The sequence below is a fragment of the Hippichthys cyanospilos genome, chromosome 9 (genome assembly GCF_059441005.1).
Source record: "Hippichthys cyanospilos isolate Australia breed blue-spotted pipefish chromosome 9, RoL_Hcya_1.0, whole genome shotgun sequence".
NCBI classification, from domain to species: domain Eukaryota; kingdom Metazoa; phylum Chordata; class Actinopteri; order Syngnathiformes; family Syngnathidae; genus Hippichthys; species Hippichthys cyanospilos.
The window spans coordinates 11849454-11869290 of NC_142377.1; the positions used below are offsets into that span (position 1 = coordinate 11849454).

At 39.1% G+C, this 19837-nt stretch overlaps 1 protein-coding gene across 1 annotated transcript in view; it reads right to left on the bottom strand.

Moving 5' to 3' along the window:
- The window catches only part of tex264a (testis expressed 264, ER-phagy receptor a), a 50123-nt gene that overhangs the window by 16961 nt on the left and 13325 nt on the right, over positions 1 to 19837 (bottom strand). The window contains exon 2 of the mRNA XM_088424381.1: positions 17667 to 17888. Coding sequence (XP_088280507.1) covers positions 17667 to 17888 — 222 coding nt within the window. The remainder of the gene's footprint in view (positions 1 to 17666; positions 17889 to 19837) is intronic.

The window sequence follows — 19837 nt, forward strand, 5'->3', positions numbered from 1 at the left end:
GGTAAACAAGCTAGTCTTTTTTTATTGGATATGCTTGCCTTCGCTAACTACCAAAGCATGGACCCTACCCAGCCTGTTTGGTAAAGAGTGCGGTTGGTTTTGGAATTGTCTTTGCTTCTACTGCTTCCCATATTCTAATGTCGATAGTGACCAAAACAAGCAGAAAAGTCAATTAAGTGCCTGAAAATTGTTCAAAAACCATTTTGAAGAAACACATTTTGATCATATGAGTAGTTTTATTTTAAAACGGAAGACAGATTGCCTACTTGAATTGAGATGTTAAATCTGAGAGTCTAATGTGTGAGAAATTCACATGGTTACTCTAATGAGATACAATTAAGAGGAAAAGTGGACAGTGGCTGGGAAACGGAGAAAGTTGACTTTATTCCTCTTCATGTAGGCCTCTAATGGTTGGCCCATTCAAACGCAAGCCATAATGAGTCTCAATGCGCCGCAGCGGCAAACCCGGAGGAGTTGCGCGCTAGCCGGGAACTGGCCGAGAATCATTGCTCATCTGTCAGGCAAGGAGCATTTAAATTTTGTAAAATTGCTTTGGCATAATGAATACCCGATCATTATTATCAGGCTTGAGTCTACTCCCCCTGTGGATCTTTACTACGCCAATCAATCAAGCTTTAACGGTGCAAAAATCTGTGATTAATATGGCCACAATGCTAAGTCGGACTGTCTGTATGGAAAGATGGAGCCAAAGAATGAGATGACAAAGACACATGGTTGAAGCAAAGAACTGTGATTAAAAGACTGACACAGGAGAGAAAAGAGGTAACGAGGGATAAAATGAATAATAAGCAGAGATGAGGCATTGTATTCCGTAGAAATCATTAAGTGGATGAAAGTTAAAAAGTCCAAGAGTCATGTGACACGACCTTCACAAGGCAATTTTTACAGCGGAAAGTACAATTAAGGCAGGGGGTCCTCAACCAAAATACAAACAATGTGGTTTTCAAATGTTGTGCCTAGCCTCCACAAAACAACACAAAGTATCAGCACGTACCCTACGCAATGGGGTGGTCGACAGCAGTGTGAAAGAAAATAAAACAGCTTTTGACATTTCAGGAGCCACAGATAAGTGAGTAGTGGACCTTTTGACAGAACCCTTTTCTAGATCAAAGCTATCCAAGCATACACTGATGACAAGAGTAATGTAAATATCTCATTATGGCACTGCATAAAGGCAAATATGGATTTAGTCCAGTTGGTGACTCACTAATTCGCATCAGCCGAGTGAACCATGATTAAGAACACAAGAGAAGTAAAACTGTTGCTTGGTTCTATTACAATATACTGTATTATAATGCATGGGAAGTGAGACTCGATTTTAAACTAAAAAAAAAAAAAAAAAAAAAAAAAAAACATAATTTCGTAAAAACGAACGGAGGCAGACTGGATACAATTTGCACATGTGGTTGCCTGGAACGGAAACATGGACGCTTTAAATAGCAGGCCACCTATTAGAGCCCCGACTGCATGGTGTTAACGACGGCCTAATGGTTACAATTAACAACACCTTCTGCTAACAGATCTCAGTCTAGCCAAATTACTAGGCTGCATGTGCGCAATAATTATCTCACTGTTACAAGGCGTCTCAACAATACACACCTGGCAAATCATAGATTTGTGTACAAGACAAATTGATTTTATTAGAAGATATTAATAACACTAATCTCATTTGGATGGGCAATTAATCACTTGGTCGCAAAGATGGTCGAGACAAAGTTCGACAAGAGTGGCATGCAATAATTGAGAAAGAGAGTTTGTTTCTCCATGTTTTTGTCGCAGCTTCTTGGCTCACCCTTAAGCAAAAAAGCATATCCAATGTTGTGTGTATGGTTTCTATAAATATCTGCCACTATAATTCCATCTGTTCAACCAACTTGCACAGAGATGATTGGTCTTTCAATACAAGTTTCCCAAAAAAAACGTTTGCCCCCAGGTTAACGTCATCCTGTTAATTGGATTTGTGACAGAAACATAAATATCTTAGTGTGATGATTCACATGCATGCTTGAATGCTAAGCACATCTAAGCTGTGGACAAAAAAAAAAAAACCTCGATTTGAAGCTTTTGAAAGCTAACATTTTTCATTTACTAAGTCGCCATCACAAAAAGGGACAAACTTGAAAATAATTGAATCAGTGCTGATTGGCAACAAACATCTTCTATTTTAACCAAGCTACAGTCAACCTAACTCAAGGAATGATTAAAATGACATAACTAGGGGTGTCTGAATAGATTCATTTCAATCAATTGATAATAATAAGAGCTATGCTGTAAAAACACATGAATCTAGTTTTTAATCTCTGATTTAGATCTGTTCTATGCATCAACTTTTTGTGCTTAAACTTTTGAGGGTTGGAGAAAAAAAAGGTCAAGCTATTAGGTTCAGGCACCCTAGAACAATAATGGGCAACAAAGCACAGAGAAGACAAGGGCCTTTTTCTCGCGAGGAGAAGGAAAGCTCCTTCCAGTCTGGTTACAAATTCCTTCTGTCTCTCTTTTATTCATTTGGGTGTGCCCTAGGTACAAAAGTCATTGCTGCCCTGATGGGTTGGAGGAGACGTTTGTTAACAATGTAAACAATCGGTTTATGGTAGCAAAACAATGACGTTTGACAATGACCCGACAACTAACTGAACACAAACTGGGACTAAATAAACCCCACACTTAACGAGGAAACACGAAACAGCTGGACAGGAACAATAGGCAGGTAAAGCTGATTGGATGACACAAGGAGGGCAGGTACACAGGCGGGTGGAAACAAATCACTCTAATGAGGAAAGATGCAAGGGAAACCGAATAGGAACAAGAACTAACAAACCCACAACTTGAAAATACAAAAACCCCCAACAGCAGAAAAACCAACAGCAACCCACATCAGAAACATGACAGTGAGAATGAGATTAATTAGATCAATTTGAATTTACAGTCCTTAAACAATGTCAACTTTTTCATCTCTTGCCAGTAAAAGATATACTGTAAACAATCTTTTGGTAGCTACGTCTCATCGGAAAACACTAAATGAGCAGGCACGACTTGTGTCTGGGAACATTTGCAAAATACTAACATTTCCAAACAAACTGACAACCCAGCCACTCATGGGCAGAGGAACATATACAGCATATGCAAATAAATGAGCTGAGGAAGGAAATGTTAATTTGTCCCTCGTTTGCCACATGAAAACCAGCGCAACTATTTATCTTAATTTCCAGCCCAATATGAAAAACTTCCCCAGACGTGAAGAAATGGAGAAAAATCAGCTGCCAACGAGTCTCGGGGGAACGCGGCTCCATATGAAAGCATTTCTCATAGCTGATCTTGTGCTGGTGAGAGGAAGCCCGTGAATGAAAGTGCGGTAGATTGCTGCGCGTTCAAAGACGGAAAGCTCGCTTCACTCCTCGTCGCCGCCTGATTAAAAGTCAAGTTGTAGCGACGAGCCACATCACATGCCCGTACATACCTGCACACACGTGCCAAACAAAGTGGCAGGCTCTTCTGAAAGCCAATTGCAAATTTCAACTCCATCGGTCGACGTGCCAAGAAAAAAACAAAAACAAAACAAAAACAAAAAAAACATAGCACATTTGCTTCAATTAGCAAGTGTGTGCAAAAGTACCACAAAAATTCAACAACAAATTCAGGCAATGTTATGGTCTAATCTGTGGCATACCCACATCAGAACCACCATTAGGTACTTATGTACAATCCGATAAGACCCAATTCAAGAGCTTTAAATAAAATGCCTGAACAGAGATAACAAGAGTAAGGGCATAGATTTCCACTAAGGCAGAACAACACTACCTGATAAAGGACCAGATAATGGTAAAATCCTTCCGTCTTGCTTAATGGCCAATTGTAAATGGTCTTTCAAGTGCTTTTCTACCTTGAGTAAAAAAAGCAGACACGGATTACTCATTTAACTACTGATGATGCAGCATCAGGACCAACTGGGATTTCAGTGTCTCGCTCAAGGACACTTTGACACGGTCACAACGGTCAGGGATTGAACCCATGGCCTCTTGGGAGATGGCCATATTACCACTGAATCATGACACCCCAATTGTACATTTGTTCTACTTCGATATTGTAACCTTTGGCGGTTCCACTTTAATCATATCCCTAATGTGCATTACAAAGTGGCTGATAACAGTAGAACCACTAAAGAATAAGGCATGGAATTTTTTTTCTTCTTAAAAGAGACACTGGAAAAACATTTTATTCATTTCCGAGCCTGACAACACATTTAATTGGAATATCTATATGAGTATGCATTCGCATGTCACACCTTTTCGCTCAGTCATGTGATCCGCAGCATCCTCGAGGCTACAGTATTGGTATCCGATAAGTGTTATCGAACCATCTCCAGTTCTATAAAACATTTGATCACTTCAGGAGATGCTCACGTTGGCAACTGAGACACTAAAGATTTCAGAACCGTGGCCCTGTAGCACATGAGACCATGTCATGTGACTACATGATGACATGTACTGACCCCAAGTCATTCTACAACATGCTGAATGAGTCCAACATCAGTTTTATCCAATGAGCTGAGCTCAGAAGAGTCCATAGACTGTATGGCAGGGCAGAGTAGCCGAGGAGGCTATCCAGGGGTCCGCATGGCAATGTGAACTCCTCACTCCTCATGCACATTTACTCCTCTTCATTGCACTCGGGTGCATCTCATCACGTCCTACATGCCACGGTGCTCAGCAGCGAGAAGATGTTTGTGGGATTCTCACACCGGGCCTTGCTCCTCTGAGCGACGGCTTTTTGAATGGCATTAATATACGCAATGGACCCGCTTGCTGTTTCCAGTCCGATTCGCAGTGGACAGGCAACTCAAGTTGTCATTTATGAGGCGGCTCGGGTCAGATGTGTTAAAAACATACAGTTAGCAGTTCACTGGGAGTCCTCTTAAACGCTTCACTGTGTTTAGTCTTGAATTATTTTTTTTTTAAAAAGATTAAACTGTCAAAACAGTTGGTCTGTTGTATTCTTAAAATATACATTTTATAGTTTATACAGATTTGTCGCCTAATGTTGTATTGTGTTTTGTAGTGTATAAAAAAAAAGCGTATTGGGCATGGCTAGCATTCGAAAATGATGAAGTTTTTGTAATGGCACACCATGCACACCAAAAGCCATCTTGAGAAAATAACCTGAGTTTTAGTATACGTTTTACCATCAACATGCTTTTCGAGAATTTTCTTTGGAAACCTCTACCTCTGGTCCATATCTATAGTGTGCGTCTCTGAACACTTATCTCTGGTTGCTATTTCAAAAGCGTGGCGGTTTCCTAAAACTCCTATTAGAGGAACAAGATGAGACATGTTTTTTTTTCACTGATCATTTTACTCCTGTACTACTGACTGGTCATAATGACAGATTTGCCATACTGTATGATAAAAGAGCGATTTCTAAAAAATTGCAAACTGTACTTTTAAAGGGATACTACATTTATTCGGCTATTTTAATGAAATTTGCAGGCCACAACATAATACGAGGATGACTGCCAAAATGTGAATTAACTCAAGAAAAAAGCATTTCAAACAGCCATCAATTTAATGGCCCAGAATTCTTGATCATAGAAGTGGAAGCTGCTGCAACCTCTCAATAGAACATGTATAAGCATCGATGTGATGCAGCCCTGGGACCCGGTCTCAGACATGCTAATGTGACATTTGGCTTCCGAAGTGAATGTGACAGGGCGAGGTGGAAAAGGACAGAGGCCAGATTGGACCCTTTATTGTCATGCAATTCACTCAATCCTTCCTTTAGCTAATCCATTGCATTTGTGGTCAGTTTCTATAAAAGTGGTTATGAGTTCAAAGTTCAACCTGAATTTTCCAAGGTTGGTTTCCAAGGCAAATGTTCATGCATACGCCATCAAAAGGATTATTTATCCTCATAAAAGTGTCTTTCTTATATTCACTGCAGAAAGGTGACAATGTGGGAAAGTGAGAGATGTCTCTGGGCTGGGCGCATGGGAAATAAGGCTCGGAAAATAACAAATGTTGAATAATAAAATAAACATGCTAGCTGGCCTTTAAAGTGCATTGCCAAAGCGATAAGTTAGCCCTTTTCAAATTTTTGACCTTTTGCCAAATTTTGTGTTTCAAACAAACACATGAAATTGAAACTTTCTTTTTTGAAAAGAATCAACACCAAAAGAGACCCAATTGCTGCCATCTTTGTGCTATGGATACCTGAAGGAGAAGAACATTGCAAAGAGAGTGTAGTGTAGTGAAGTGTAGTGGAAGTAGCCATGGCAAGTACCGTCTGGGTCTCTCTGAAACTCCATAGTGTGCATGCTTCAAAATCAATTCATTCTCTTGGTTCACTATTAGATGGTGGTCAATTCTTCACACTGGCCATCCCTACAAAAATACTGAAAAGCAACTTGCTTTTCATTGCTAAATCATTCACTCCTTTTTCTCTCAGGGCGGCCGACTGACGCATTGAATAATGGCAAAATGTCAAAAAGTTCAAAAGAGACTAACACTAACAACTTCCTCCACTGTGCCATTGCTGCAAAAACGATGGCCACATTAATCCCAATCTGCAGTGTCTGCTGTAATGCACATAGCATTAGCTATGGGGTGATCAAATTAAGGCGCTGCACGTTTCACCCACCTCTGCAATCAGTGGCACTTTCCGACTACGCGTTTACAATCAATTTGCGAGGCTAATCTAATGAAGTAGCTCACACGCATTTTAGTGCCTTGTTTTATTTCTTAAGCGGGGATAACATGACAAATAAGATCAGAGGCAACACTGAAACACACACTGGTCACACATCTTGAAAGCCGACACACGCCTACAGTATAGCATGCTTCATTCTATCCGAAAAAGCACTTGCCACAAGCATGTACAGACTGTGCAAAGACATGACACATCCATCCCGCAGTCTTTTAATCAACACCCATTCTTTCTCTGCTATGACTTAGCGGCTTCACAAGCAGGTGAGATGTGAGACTTGCGTCACAGCAAGCCTGACGGGAAGCTCGCACAAGGACAGGCAACAAATTCACAGCAATATTTGACACATCCACCTTCTATCCTTCTGGAAACCGGCAAAATTCTTTCAGTAAAATATAACGAGCCCCTCTTCATTGAAGCAATTATGTTCCAGATCGATGATTGGTTTTGTTTGGGACAAAATTAAGGTCCCCTAACAAAGACTGGCCGGGGTTTTTTTTTGTTTGTTTGCTTTTGGTGTACATTTTTTTGTTTGTTTGTTTAAACACACACTTTCATGTGAAGTATTCACTTTGTTCTCCTAAATTGCAAACTCCCTCAGAGCCATCATTACTAATTATTGTTCCTTTTTTCCTAAATTGTCTTTATTTGAAAGAGCAGCATTTTAAGTGAAAGCAATAATACATGTTGACGCTTTCCCACATCCAATCAAAACACTGCCATGAAAAATGGAAATGGTTTATTCCTGTAATAAGTAAAACAGCTCATAAAATAACAGCTCATAATAAATTATGTACTGCTTATTCACTATGCTGTAATTCACTTTCTATGGGAGGCACAGACGTCCATGTACTCTAAAAGAGTGAGAAACTGCTATTAGTAGAGCTGGCCCAAGACACAAACACCATGAGATCAGATCAAGACGTTTCACGATACGAGACGTACGCTTTATAATCTGGATTTGCCACTTGTGACTCACTCTGAGAGAAAGTTTGTTTTGTAAGAATAAAATCAAATAAATAAATAAAAAGAGTTAATTAAGTCAATCAACGTCACGGCACGCGTCCAGAAACAACTTCAAAATCAAAGCAAATCAACGCGTTCGTGTAAACGCAATATTTGGTATGGTTCTGTTTATTTTGAAGTCTCACCACATTGGGCGACGGGTTTTATTGTCATGTCGAGCAGTAACGAGCAGCACACGGCATGAACAAACAGTGCATTCGCCAGTGTGTTCCATTGCCAAAAAAATCATCCGAAAGAAAAACAGTATCTCAGTCTTTTAATTTCGCGGAATCTCAATGAACGAGAGCTCTTCACATTACTTTATTTTAAGAGACCATGCTAATTGCCTTAAGTTGTTGTTAGATGTTTAACTTTTTAGTCGATACAACAGAACAGCAAATGGGCCAATAAATAAGTGGACATTCATGGCAGCACAAAACACATGAGAAGAAGCCTTACTGACAGACAATCAACGTTCTGAGTCACTCACTTCATTCACAATCCTTTCAGATAACCTCTGGTCTCAAAGGCCTATTTTATTGAAATAGGAGGAGGCAAGAAAATACGGTACGTTGTTTTAGTGTGAGAAACACCTGCTTAATATCTGCCTGGTTCACTTGAGAGCTGTCAAATAATTAGAGTTTGGTGGTGCGAACGCGCTTTATTTATTCATGAGGACATTGTTCTTAGAGGAGAATAAACTTAAATCACTATCGGTATGACTTTACTCATGCAGGTGACGGAAAAAGTATGTTACATCACCAATGCGGGAACGGAATTCTGTTAAACTTGCCGTGCATTAAGGTTGTTCATTTCAGTTCTAGTCCATTTGCGTGATAGTTAATAATTACTGGAATAACTTGACAATACATTGCCGACCTTCAAATAATTACAAATTTGTTAAATGTTCCCAAAGCAGGAACGGAATCCCATCATTAACTTGTTGTGAATTTAAGTCAATAACCTGATATGGCTTTGCTTAGTTTTGGCTATGGCAGCCTCAACATTTTAAAGGATTACTGACGTTTGCTTTTTATCCTTTCTCATTGATAAGCATGAGTATAATCACGTTTCCTTTAAATATTGACTTCCTGCTTTGATCATTAATCAGTGCAAATATTTATCCACATGGACCTCCAACATGCATCCCACAGGGGGACAATATACAGAATCAATATTTGCACCCATGTACCATTTCTCCAGGCAGCGCAGCACAGCACAAACCACTGATGGCTCATCTCTTTTAATGAGGGCTGTGGCCTTAACACATAGATTGTTCCCCTTGCACCTCCCGGATGCTGCTGTTGTTGACAAGCACTAAGACTGCTTGTCCATAGGGACAAGCCTAAATCTTAAAAAAAAAAGACATCCAACCAGATATAGACAGAACAGAAGGCCAGTGTGCACTGTTTTTCAAAATATGATTTTGCCTCTACAAAAACACATTCAACTTTGGTCCCTATTACAGTTCAGCTGTTAGCACATAGCTCCAATTTATTTGACATGACGTCATGACTTCTGCTTCATGAAGGTTTTACCAGATATCATTATATGAGTGACATGCAGTGTCCAGAATGAGACACCATAACACTATTTTATTCTGTTCCAAGTCAGTGCAGTTCACAACGTTGTACAACCACAGATTTTAAACGAGGCCGTTTCCTTCCTCTGGATATTTGTCTTTCATTGTATTTAATAATTATTATTATGAAAAATCATGAGAAAACCCTCCCAACATGTAGTTTAAAGTTTTGTTAAAAAAAATCAAACTTTAGATACACTACAAACTATGATTTAAAACATTTTAAAATTAATTAAATTAAATTATTTTCCCTTAAAGAATATTGTAATGTCGACTGCTTTTCGCTGGGAATCAGTACCAGTCCGACTCTCAATAGTAAACATATGCACATAATTGACATGTATTGAAATGCATTGGGAGGAAACAAAATAAATTTGTATTCATTATAATTTTTAGAACTAATTAGCCGATTAATCTGTAATCGGCATTTTTTTTTTCCGTCAAAAATCAGCATTGGCATCAGCCTGAAACAAATCCGTATCAGCCAGGCCCTAATCTCAATGCAGCGCCGAATTGTCATTTTAATGAAACACTGAGTATTGTCTGAAAGAATATTTGCCTGCAGTCCATCATTGTCAATAATGGGAAGTAAACAAACAGCGCTCTGATTGAATATCTTATTTCATTTTTTACATATTCATTACATTTACCCATTAATCACCTGTCAGTTTCTTCTCAAGCTAAATCATTTCATTTTCGCTGTTTTATTTGATGTGTTTATGACAGCAATGGACTGAAGTACCCAAGTTAATCATTGTGATTATTTCTCCAAAAGACTAGACGTATAATCATAATCAACACTACATCACTATTCAAGTGCATGCCCTCCCTCTAAAAGCTGTGAGAACTAGCATGTGTAAAAAGAATAAATGCTACATAGTGAGAGCAGTAAATCTGCATAATTTACAAGGCAGCCATAAAAGTGGGAAGTATAGAGAGCGCACGGGTGACAGGCAGTCATAAACAAGATCCCATCATGACGATCATGTTGCTCTGCTCTCGCGTTTCTGGCCTGCTTGTTATTACGCTGAGATTAAAACGCACTCTGGCCTGCTTGTTATTTTGCTGCGATTAAAACGCACTAAGTTATGGGCATTCCTTTCAATGATGCCATCCTTCATACTCTCAGAAAATAAAACATGTAAATATTCTTTTCATTCTACTCATACAAGCTCATAATATTAATTATTCATAACCTAACCCTTTTGGAGGTTCATCAACTAATTCTTCTTTTTTAAGTCATGTGGAATTAGACTCAGCCTATGAGCACACGCTGTAAGAAAATAATACAACTATAAAAAAGACATGTCAGTGTTAAGGCCCAGTAAGGCGCATTAGAATATTTCCAACATGCAAATGGAGCCCGCTGCGATGTGCATCTTTTTCCTTGGCTGTGGGTGTGAAAGTGCCTGAGGATGGTGCAATGACAGAGTCGCAACATTACATAAGCGCAATATCTCATGTGTGCATCGGATGGAAAACAAACTCACAAACACAAAAGCCTCTAGCGTTGCGCTGTGAATCAAATCTGTAGGCGCTCAAGTTATATTTGAAATATATTACAGAAAATGTCAGCAAAGCAGGCCTTTTGACACATCTGCTCCTTTTGTACATAATCATGAGGTCAATGCGGACGACAAATCTGGCGTCCAGTTCATATTTGTTCACCCACGGAGAAGTGTGGACTTTTGATTCTAGACTTGCTGAGGAGTATGAATAGCATTTCGTTGAAGGGATTAGATCGATGTATGATGAAAGACGACATGGATCTCAGCGTGGAGGTCAAGGCTACGAACGAGATGTAGATCAAGGTGTGACCCGAAACTACGGGCAAAGACGATGAAGGGGACTTGGAGAAGATGACATGTGGCAAGGTACAAGTTTCATGAAGGTGTGCCTCTGAAGAAGGATACTGGGTTGGTGCTGAGACTATCATTATTAAGATCAAAATGACAAAAAAATATCTTGTTAAAAAAGTATTAACACCAATGAGAATAAAAAGAAAACCTTGTCCACTAGTTCCATCCAACCATCTTCTAGAGCCGCTTATCCTCACTCGGGTGGCAGGCCTGCTGGTGCCTATCCCAGCAATGAGCAGTAGGTGGGGGAAACCCCGGCCCTTGAGTTTATTTGACAGTGTATTTGTCTTCATTTAATTTTATATTAAATTGTGAAAGTATTCATGATTCTTCAATAAAACAACCAATTCAACTATTTTCATATATTTTTAACAAAGTGATCCTTTTTAAATTTGTCAAAATGTGTTTTGTGTTTAAAATTGCTGGATAACGAGGCGACAAAGCCAGCCAAGCTAATGCGGCTTTTGACTAAATATTGGGCAACAACCTTATTGGGGGACTTTGACCTGGTTTGTTATAAGGAGGTGTGCAATTTGCAATTTTTATTTTCTAAACTTCAGTATAGCTGAAAAGTAACATATATGTTTTAAAATTGAATATGTTGCTGAATAAAAAGAGCACTTATGTCTGTCCTAAAAATTTTTTGTTTTGTTTTGTTTCCACAAACATTTACAATGATGTCCTTGGAAAAGTTTGAGAACCCTTGCACACGATTATTTTCCAAATATACATGCTCAAAAGTACCATAATCTGAAACTTGCATCAAACACACTCGAGCATGGTACTGACGGTGTTTCGTGATCGCTTCAAGTGAAGCCAAAGCTTCTAATAGGCTGTGAACTTTGCTTTAAAAGGTCAACGTACTTTCAAATTTAGCTAGATTTAATCAACAGAAATCAAGTCAATAAACGTCAAGTAATGACATGCACAAACAGGATTTAGCCTGCGTGCATGTGTGTGCCCACAGTGGGTGATGATCACCCTGCGGATGCATAAAGGTTCTCCTGTCCAACTTTGACTTTTTAACGCCGCCTCACTTGCACTCAGCATGTCTTCCACATACCTGAGATAGGCCATTTTTAGAAAATGACCATCTTGTCAATGAAAGAAATCAATTGAAAGAATGTTTCAAATGGAAACAGGTTTCCGAGGATACACGCAAACATATGGAATATGTAGAATTTCGTGGTTGTGAAAATGTAAATGTACCCACGTGTCTTAATGAGTTCATGGGTTGATATTATCATACTAGATATCTTATTTGCATAACAAGTGGCTCAGTGGATCTGAGTGGATTTTACAACGACAGGGGACTCCAATATATTCATTTTAAAAGAGAAAGAAAACCCCTCTGCAGATGTGTTTAGAAGACACACCAAGTGTGATGTCCTCCTAGAAGAGATTCATACAGCCATCACATACACTTGCACTTGCAATCAATCAGGTTCCTGGTGCAGACTGCTCATATAGAATCCCGAGATAACAAGATGATGTTCTTCAGGATAGTGAGAGGAACAAAACCTTTCAGTCCTACAAGCTGAATTTAAGCAAAGCTGTCCCTCTTATGTCGCTGAAGAAGGGAACAGAAATATTATTTCTCAGTGTGAAGCAATGCACTTGTGCGTCACTGCAAACTGCAACCACAATAATACCAGATACAGTATATTGTGTCAGCTGGAAATAAAAGTTAATCAATTGTGGTTTTGAAACAAATGTTCTCCACATCAGAGATAACAGTGTCAAACAAAATGGAATAATAACATTTTTTTTGTTGTGGCTTATTTGACTTTAATTAGTTGTTTTTAATTATTTTTGTTATAAATGACTTTTACTTACACACAGAACATACTGCATGTAAGCATTGCCCACTTACTTTGTGAGCTGAGTGCTTTGCATTCACAGCATCTTAACATTGTGCTCACTGAGAGAACAAGTCAGCGCATCACAATCTTACCCCCACTTTTTAAACCCCACTCGCTTGTAAGGTAGCGATAATAAAAATATCATGTTTATACATATTCATGTATAAGTAAGACGTATGAAAAGTCTTCATTGCATTATACATTGTTATATGTCTTTATTTAACTTTCCAACAAAATTAGCACTCACAGCCTGACTTTTTTTTTTAAGGTTTTCAGAAATGTTATTTAAGGCCCATTGAGTTGTATTTTTAACCATGTGCTTTTGATAGTTTCTAAACCGATCCATCCAACTATGTCTTTAGGTGGAAATCAATCCACGGCATGACTAAGGTTGAGATTGGCTGTACCATGTTGAAAAAGAAAAAAATAGGATGCACCAAATTTTTGGCTACTGAAACCTTTCATCCTATCCTCCAGAATTTTGTGGGCAATTTTTTATGATTGTTGCAGGCAAAAAATTCTATTTTTTTCTCCCGACCTCATTTGTTTACAAAGTATCATTTATACCTCCTCAACATCTGGACTTTTGTCTGACACTACTCAATAGGCTCTTTCTCAGGGTGGATCCTTAATGTTTCATTTTGAAGCTGGTGTTGAACAGGAATGACTCCTCCCTTGATGATTTTCTCTCTGAGAAATCTTCTGTGCTGGAGTGGTCATTAACAGACAGGGGGATGTTGATTGATGTGCAAGTTGAAATCAAATATTCATAGAAGACAACTTTTAACACAAACTGTATATACTTTGATAAAATGTCATATGACATTATCAGCCTGCACTGTTAAACAACTATTGGAATCTTAGTAAATCAGGTCCATGGGGTACTATAATCTAAAACAGACAAGCAGTGTGTTTTCGAGGGTTACTTAAAAGAAAGCTGAATATTTGATTCCCTGAGAATACAAGAACTCAATTAGATGGTGGGAGGGGATGAGTAAAAATGTGAGGAAAGTGTCATCTACATCACGGAAGTCTAATTATAGCCTCATACAACAACAACCTAGTGGCTCCTCCGCAGACAAGAAGAAGCTAACAACAAGGTATATTCACTGTAAACTATAATCATTTTCGGGTCTTAAGTAGCCACTCACGTCTAGATTTTTCATCATACTGAGATTATCATAGGTAGACCATCAAGAATCAGGGATAGTATGTTGGTAATAAAAAAAAAATTGGCAGAAGCAATGTTCTGAGGAACAGTAGCATTAATGATGAAGGAGACTCCAGACTGTATCTCAAGCCACTCTGACTCACATTGGTGTGCTCCTTAAAAATGTCACTAAGCGCACAGCAAACTCAATTCCAGAGACAGATTCTCTTTGACTCGCATTTCACCCCGTGTATTTATGATAGCAAGCTCGCCATACTGCAGGAGCCCATGCAGGCAGGGCTGAGCGGGGTTGCAGTAAAGGGAATGGGGGGGGGGGGGGGGACATTAAAGATGTAAACGGGCTGAAGAGGATCAAAGCAGGTGCAATCCTGCCACGCCTTCCCCCCGCCTCCATCCTTTTGGGCTCCTCAGTGGCTGACAAAAGAGCGGGGAGGGTCGGCCTTGAATGGTGCCTTGAGCCGCATGGCTGCTGGCTGAGTAGGAAAAAAAAACTTGCTTTGCTTGATCAGAGTTATGGAAAAGTAATGATCATCTTCAAAGACGTCACTGATAGAGATGTTTTCTGTGCACCATGTATGAAAATGAAACTGTACAGTGAACCCCCATTCATTGAGAGTGATGTGTTCCAGAGCCGCACGCTATAGCGTCATGGGTGCCTAATAGGTAGATCAAGAGCTACCAGTACGCTCTTTCATGACACTTATCTAATCAATCAATCAATCAATCAATCAATCAAATTTTATTTATATAGCCCTAAATCACCGAAGTCTCAAAGGGCTTCACAGAATGAAAAGAGTCTGCGCAGTCCTCCCAGTTTTAAGCTGTTGATATGGCTGCTTTATTTCAATAACTCAGCAAAATCTTTATGTAGGGGCCACTCAAACGTCCAAAATTAGACAGTAGAGCACCATTTTATTCTATATTAGTTTACATTGAAAGCAAGTTGTTCAACCGCATATTTTGATTGGGGGCATTTTCCTTCCCCTGGATATGTTTCATCGTCTCAATGAAAACAGTATACCTGCCCACCCTATGCATAAAAAGTATTTATTATACGCTCAGCTGTACACTTTTACAAAATTAAGTGGAATCAGCATTACCTATATTTGCGAGTTAAACTTTAATGCTTAGTATAAGTTAGAAGTCATAACTATACTTGACTGGAAAAAGGGAGCAATCAGGGTGAAAAATTGCCAATATTGCACTCAAGCTGCAAAGATTCCAGGGATCTGAATATCATCAGGGAATGTTTGATTGCTTAGAGACAGATAAGGATCTGCCTCATGTCTTGACTTATTTAGGCATTAGTTTGCATGATAGGATTAAAAGTACATGAAAGAAATCGGAGCTGACAAAACTGTAATAATATGAATACCAGGCCACTGGTGGAATTGGATGTCAAACAAACAATGGTGTTGGCAAACATTTGGCCTACGAGCTGCCAACTGGAGTTATTAAGCAGGTTTCATTGCAGCGCAATCAGCGGGTGACGCGTCAAAACATTACTAATCACTGAACAACTTGCCGTACAATATAAATATTTTGTTTATTTCTCCTCCCCTCGCGTTTATGATTCTCTCTGTAATACTCTTCAGAGTGTGCTAAGCTTTCGCATTGTTGCAGAACAAAATGCTGTCTAGAGACATAAAAGAACAAAAAAGCAAACACTTTTAACATTGCTTTGGAGGCCTTGTAAACCACTCAGCACCAATGGCTAACAAAAAGAAGATGGATTCAATTCACATCATTTGTACTTTGCCAACTTCAGTAAATGAGAACGTCGCATGCAGTATTGAGTTGATGCTCGTGGCATGAACGTGCCAGAGAGAGTTGAAGCTAGAGTAAGTCGATGTAGGCAAAACAACGTCACAAGTGTCTCCCTCCTTTCAAATTGCCTTGCACGCTGCTAAACCTACTCAATTAATCATACAGGCTGTATATGCATTCATTCCTAGCACATTCGCATCGCAGCCACAAGACTCTCTGCCTGCATAAACCCTGCTCCATTATGCATGAGGCTCGCCGGAGATGCTAAATGCATAGTGCACTTGCCAGTCCACAAGTCAAAGCGGATAAGGGGGGGTTGGGGGGTGATGAGCCCGTGGAGTGTCACAGCACTTGGGGTCACCTGATGGACTGTGACATGCACTTGTGTTGAGCAGATGACCATAGGCATGTTACAAACAGAATGCACCTACCTTGACAAGGTCCATACAGGGGCTGATTATGTAACAATAATTATTACTAGACAGACATTTACTACATGTTATTTTTATGCTGGTAGCCCAGTGCTGTAGTGGTTATTATGTCTGGTTTATTGTCAAGAAGCTCTAGGTTGATGAATTCATTGAGTCTAGAAATTGTAATAGTTACTTGAGCATTACAAAGTTTACTATTAATACCAATTACCAATTAATTGACCAATTAATTTGAAAAATTATGACTAAAATAGCTTTTGTTTCCTCCCAGAGTGTTTCAATGGGCATCAATTATATGCAGATTTTCGCTATTCATAAGGCTGCCTGGTCCTGTGAATAGCGGGGGTCAACAGCATATATTTATATTGTTTTAAATCAAAAGAAACTAAAACTTTTTGATCCAAAGAACACAATTAATTAGCTTATAAGGTCATTAATTATTGTCATGCGTTTGTGTTACATAACTAAAACCTTTTGATTCACAAAACACAATTAGCTTACGAGGACATTAATTCTTGTCATGTGTTTGTGTTACTTGTGGTTGAATGGCCGTCATTTAGCACTTTTCTGCATAGTTTTTGCTTCGTTTTGAATGACAGGGTTGAAGAATATGAAGAAAATTAACAAATTTTAAATGTAAGGATACACTTGTCGTATAGATTTATGTGCAATGAATAATGACATCAGTGTTACTTGTATACAACTGCTGTAAGTGCTTAGCGTACAAAAAAGCAAAAAGAAAAAAAAAATCTGCATATATATAGACCATCTAAAGAATTACTTTTGGCTGACGTTTGAAGAGCCATTATCGGCCGATTAATTAGTCAGGCCCTAATTAACAGCGCTACATTATCGAAATAATAAAAACTTTTGAGTATCCCTAGTCCTTTTGTGGCGCATCTATTGTAAGTTACTGGTAAACATCCAAGAGTCTCCGCCTTCCTGACCCCATTATTAGAGTAAAGTCAGTAAATAATAGCTCAATTGCAGGATGTAGAGCTTCAGGCTCAGCCAGGCTGCAATCATGTCTTTGCTGGTGTGTGAGCAGAGGTGTGGGTGTGGGTGGAAACGCCCCAGGGCAGCTGAGAGGAAGCAGCTGGTGACCGCCAAAGAGACACATGGCAGTCGACAGTGACTTAGCCGACGCAATTGAGAAGACAAGACACTGTTTCTTTTTGGTTGGAACACCCCCCACGCTATTCTTATTTGGACTATATGAATCCATAAACACACTTTAAAACATTGGAATCCGCTTGTAATTGGTGTCAGTACCTCAACGTAAGCTTTGAGCCGAGGGTAGATTCTGAAAGGTGCCAGGATATAGGAAAGGGAGGTGGTGCTGGGGAAGCTGGTTATCACGGCATGGTCCACTTCCGGCAGAGAAAACATCTTGAAACCAAACTTCATGTAAAGCTTCTGCAGGTCCTCATTTGGCTTCTCTTCACCCTCAGACAGAATGCTACCTATGACATAACGGCATTTCTCTGCTGGCCTCTGAAAGACAGAAATGGAAGGGGGGGGGGCAGAAAATTTAAATGGGGGAGAACTTGTGCCATAAGTCATTAAAATCAGTCAGATTCACTCTCTCACAAGGATAATCTTTGAAGCTCAATTAAAAATGTACTTGACGTCTTAATTGACTTCTTGGATCAGACGTTCACAAAAAACATTTCAACATGGGGTGAAAAGTGTGATGAAAAGTAACCCTTTATAAATTACAGATTTACTGGTTTGACCTTGGGGTACTGTATAGTGGTTCAGATATCTGACTTTAAACCATCTGGCATGTCCCATTATTCTCTCAAGAACATACTGTTATCTTAACAACATACTGTAAAGGTCATTAAAAAAAAAAAAAACTTGAAACGGGCGCTCAATGCGTCAATCATCATTTATTGCAAAGGTACTATTGGTAGACTGCTGACAACCCCAGATGCACATTTTGATGTTATACTTCATACAACTAATTGAGTGCGATGTGACAAATGTGTGGTAATGTCATGGTACGTGTGTATCTTGCATGCTTATGGGCTTGTGTTGATGTCGCTACTAGCTAGGTGATATTCTGGAGGTACTATACATGAAAAAGACAAAGCTAATATTGATAAAGACAATAATGTGCATTCAACTTACTTCTGCTGTGAGCTGTATAAACCCAGCCCCATTTGATGACAGTTTGCACACCCCAGCTTTTGATGATTTGTTTGAGTTCTTCAACCAACTTTTGTTAGAAAGCCTTTACAATCACATTTTGTCTTCTAAAATAGTCTGATCTAGGCAAAATTATCTTTTGACTTGAGATTAAATGAAGCCTGGCAGGCTACTGTATGATAGTCAGCACAAAGCATAACCCCGGTGAGGTAAATATAAAAAGCCTTGACGTTAACTGGTGGAGATGCTGTAAGTTCACATAGGCTAAATAGAAAGCAGGACCAGGGAGCTGACAGCTGTGGGGAACATCAGAACCACAGGCTACCAAGAGTCCATCTCAACTGCAAAACCCATCAAACACATCAGGCAGACATACTAGCAAATGACAACAATGGAGGGAAACAAGGGTCTAATAAAATAAAGTACCACTGCAGAAAAAGAGAATATCGTAGAAGGACTCTTGTAATCCTGCTGTGTTTTGTCAAATGTTGAAACCTCAGAAAAGGCAATGCTTCATGACTCTTAAGTAGTTTACATGCAAAATCAGTTTCTGAATCACAACTGGCCAGGGCAATTATCTAATCCCCTATTTCTTACAAACGGGGATTTTGGGCTACCTTTTTATTACCTTCACGTCTTTTCTTCCATTGTGTCTCACTCACAGTGTGCCAACACTTCTGCATGCAGATGCGACAGCGACAGAATGACAATCACAAAGCCACTTGTCAGTCACACGAAGCTGTGACAGCACATCACCCACTCGCATCTGGCTGGGCTTTAGGCTTCCAAGCAACCTGCTCAGAGGGATGTTGCATTTGTTTGAGCACTCAAATTATTTTTTTTTCAAACGTATAATAGTTACTGTAAAAATATATTTAAATGGACAAAGTGTAAGATTTAGACCGTTTTTCATTAAAAAGGAATACATTGAATGAGGATAAATTTCAAAAAATTCCAAATACTGTAAATGTGTTCTTCACGACCAACAGTATATTTTAAATATGATCGTAGGTCTAGATATCACTCCTCGGGAGGCTGCCATGTCTGTTATAGCTCCGGACAACGGTAAATGCAGCACCTCCTGCTGTCCATTACAGTCAAAAAAATCTTACACATTGTCCCTTTAAAACAATGTAGTAATATACAGCATACAGGGAAGGATCCCTGCTGTAAAGGAAAAGATAAATATGAATTTTTACCTACTTACTACATTTTCAACTAGAGCTGCAATGATTGATCAAAAACTAATTGATACTCTAATTATTAGATCATTATTTTTGATTTAGAGACCT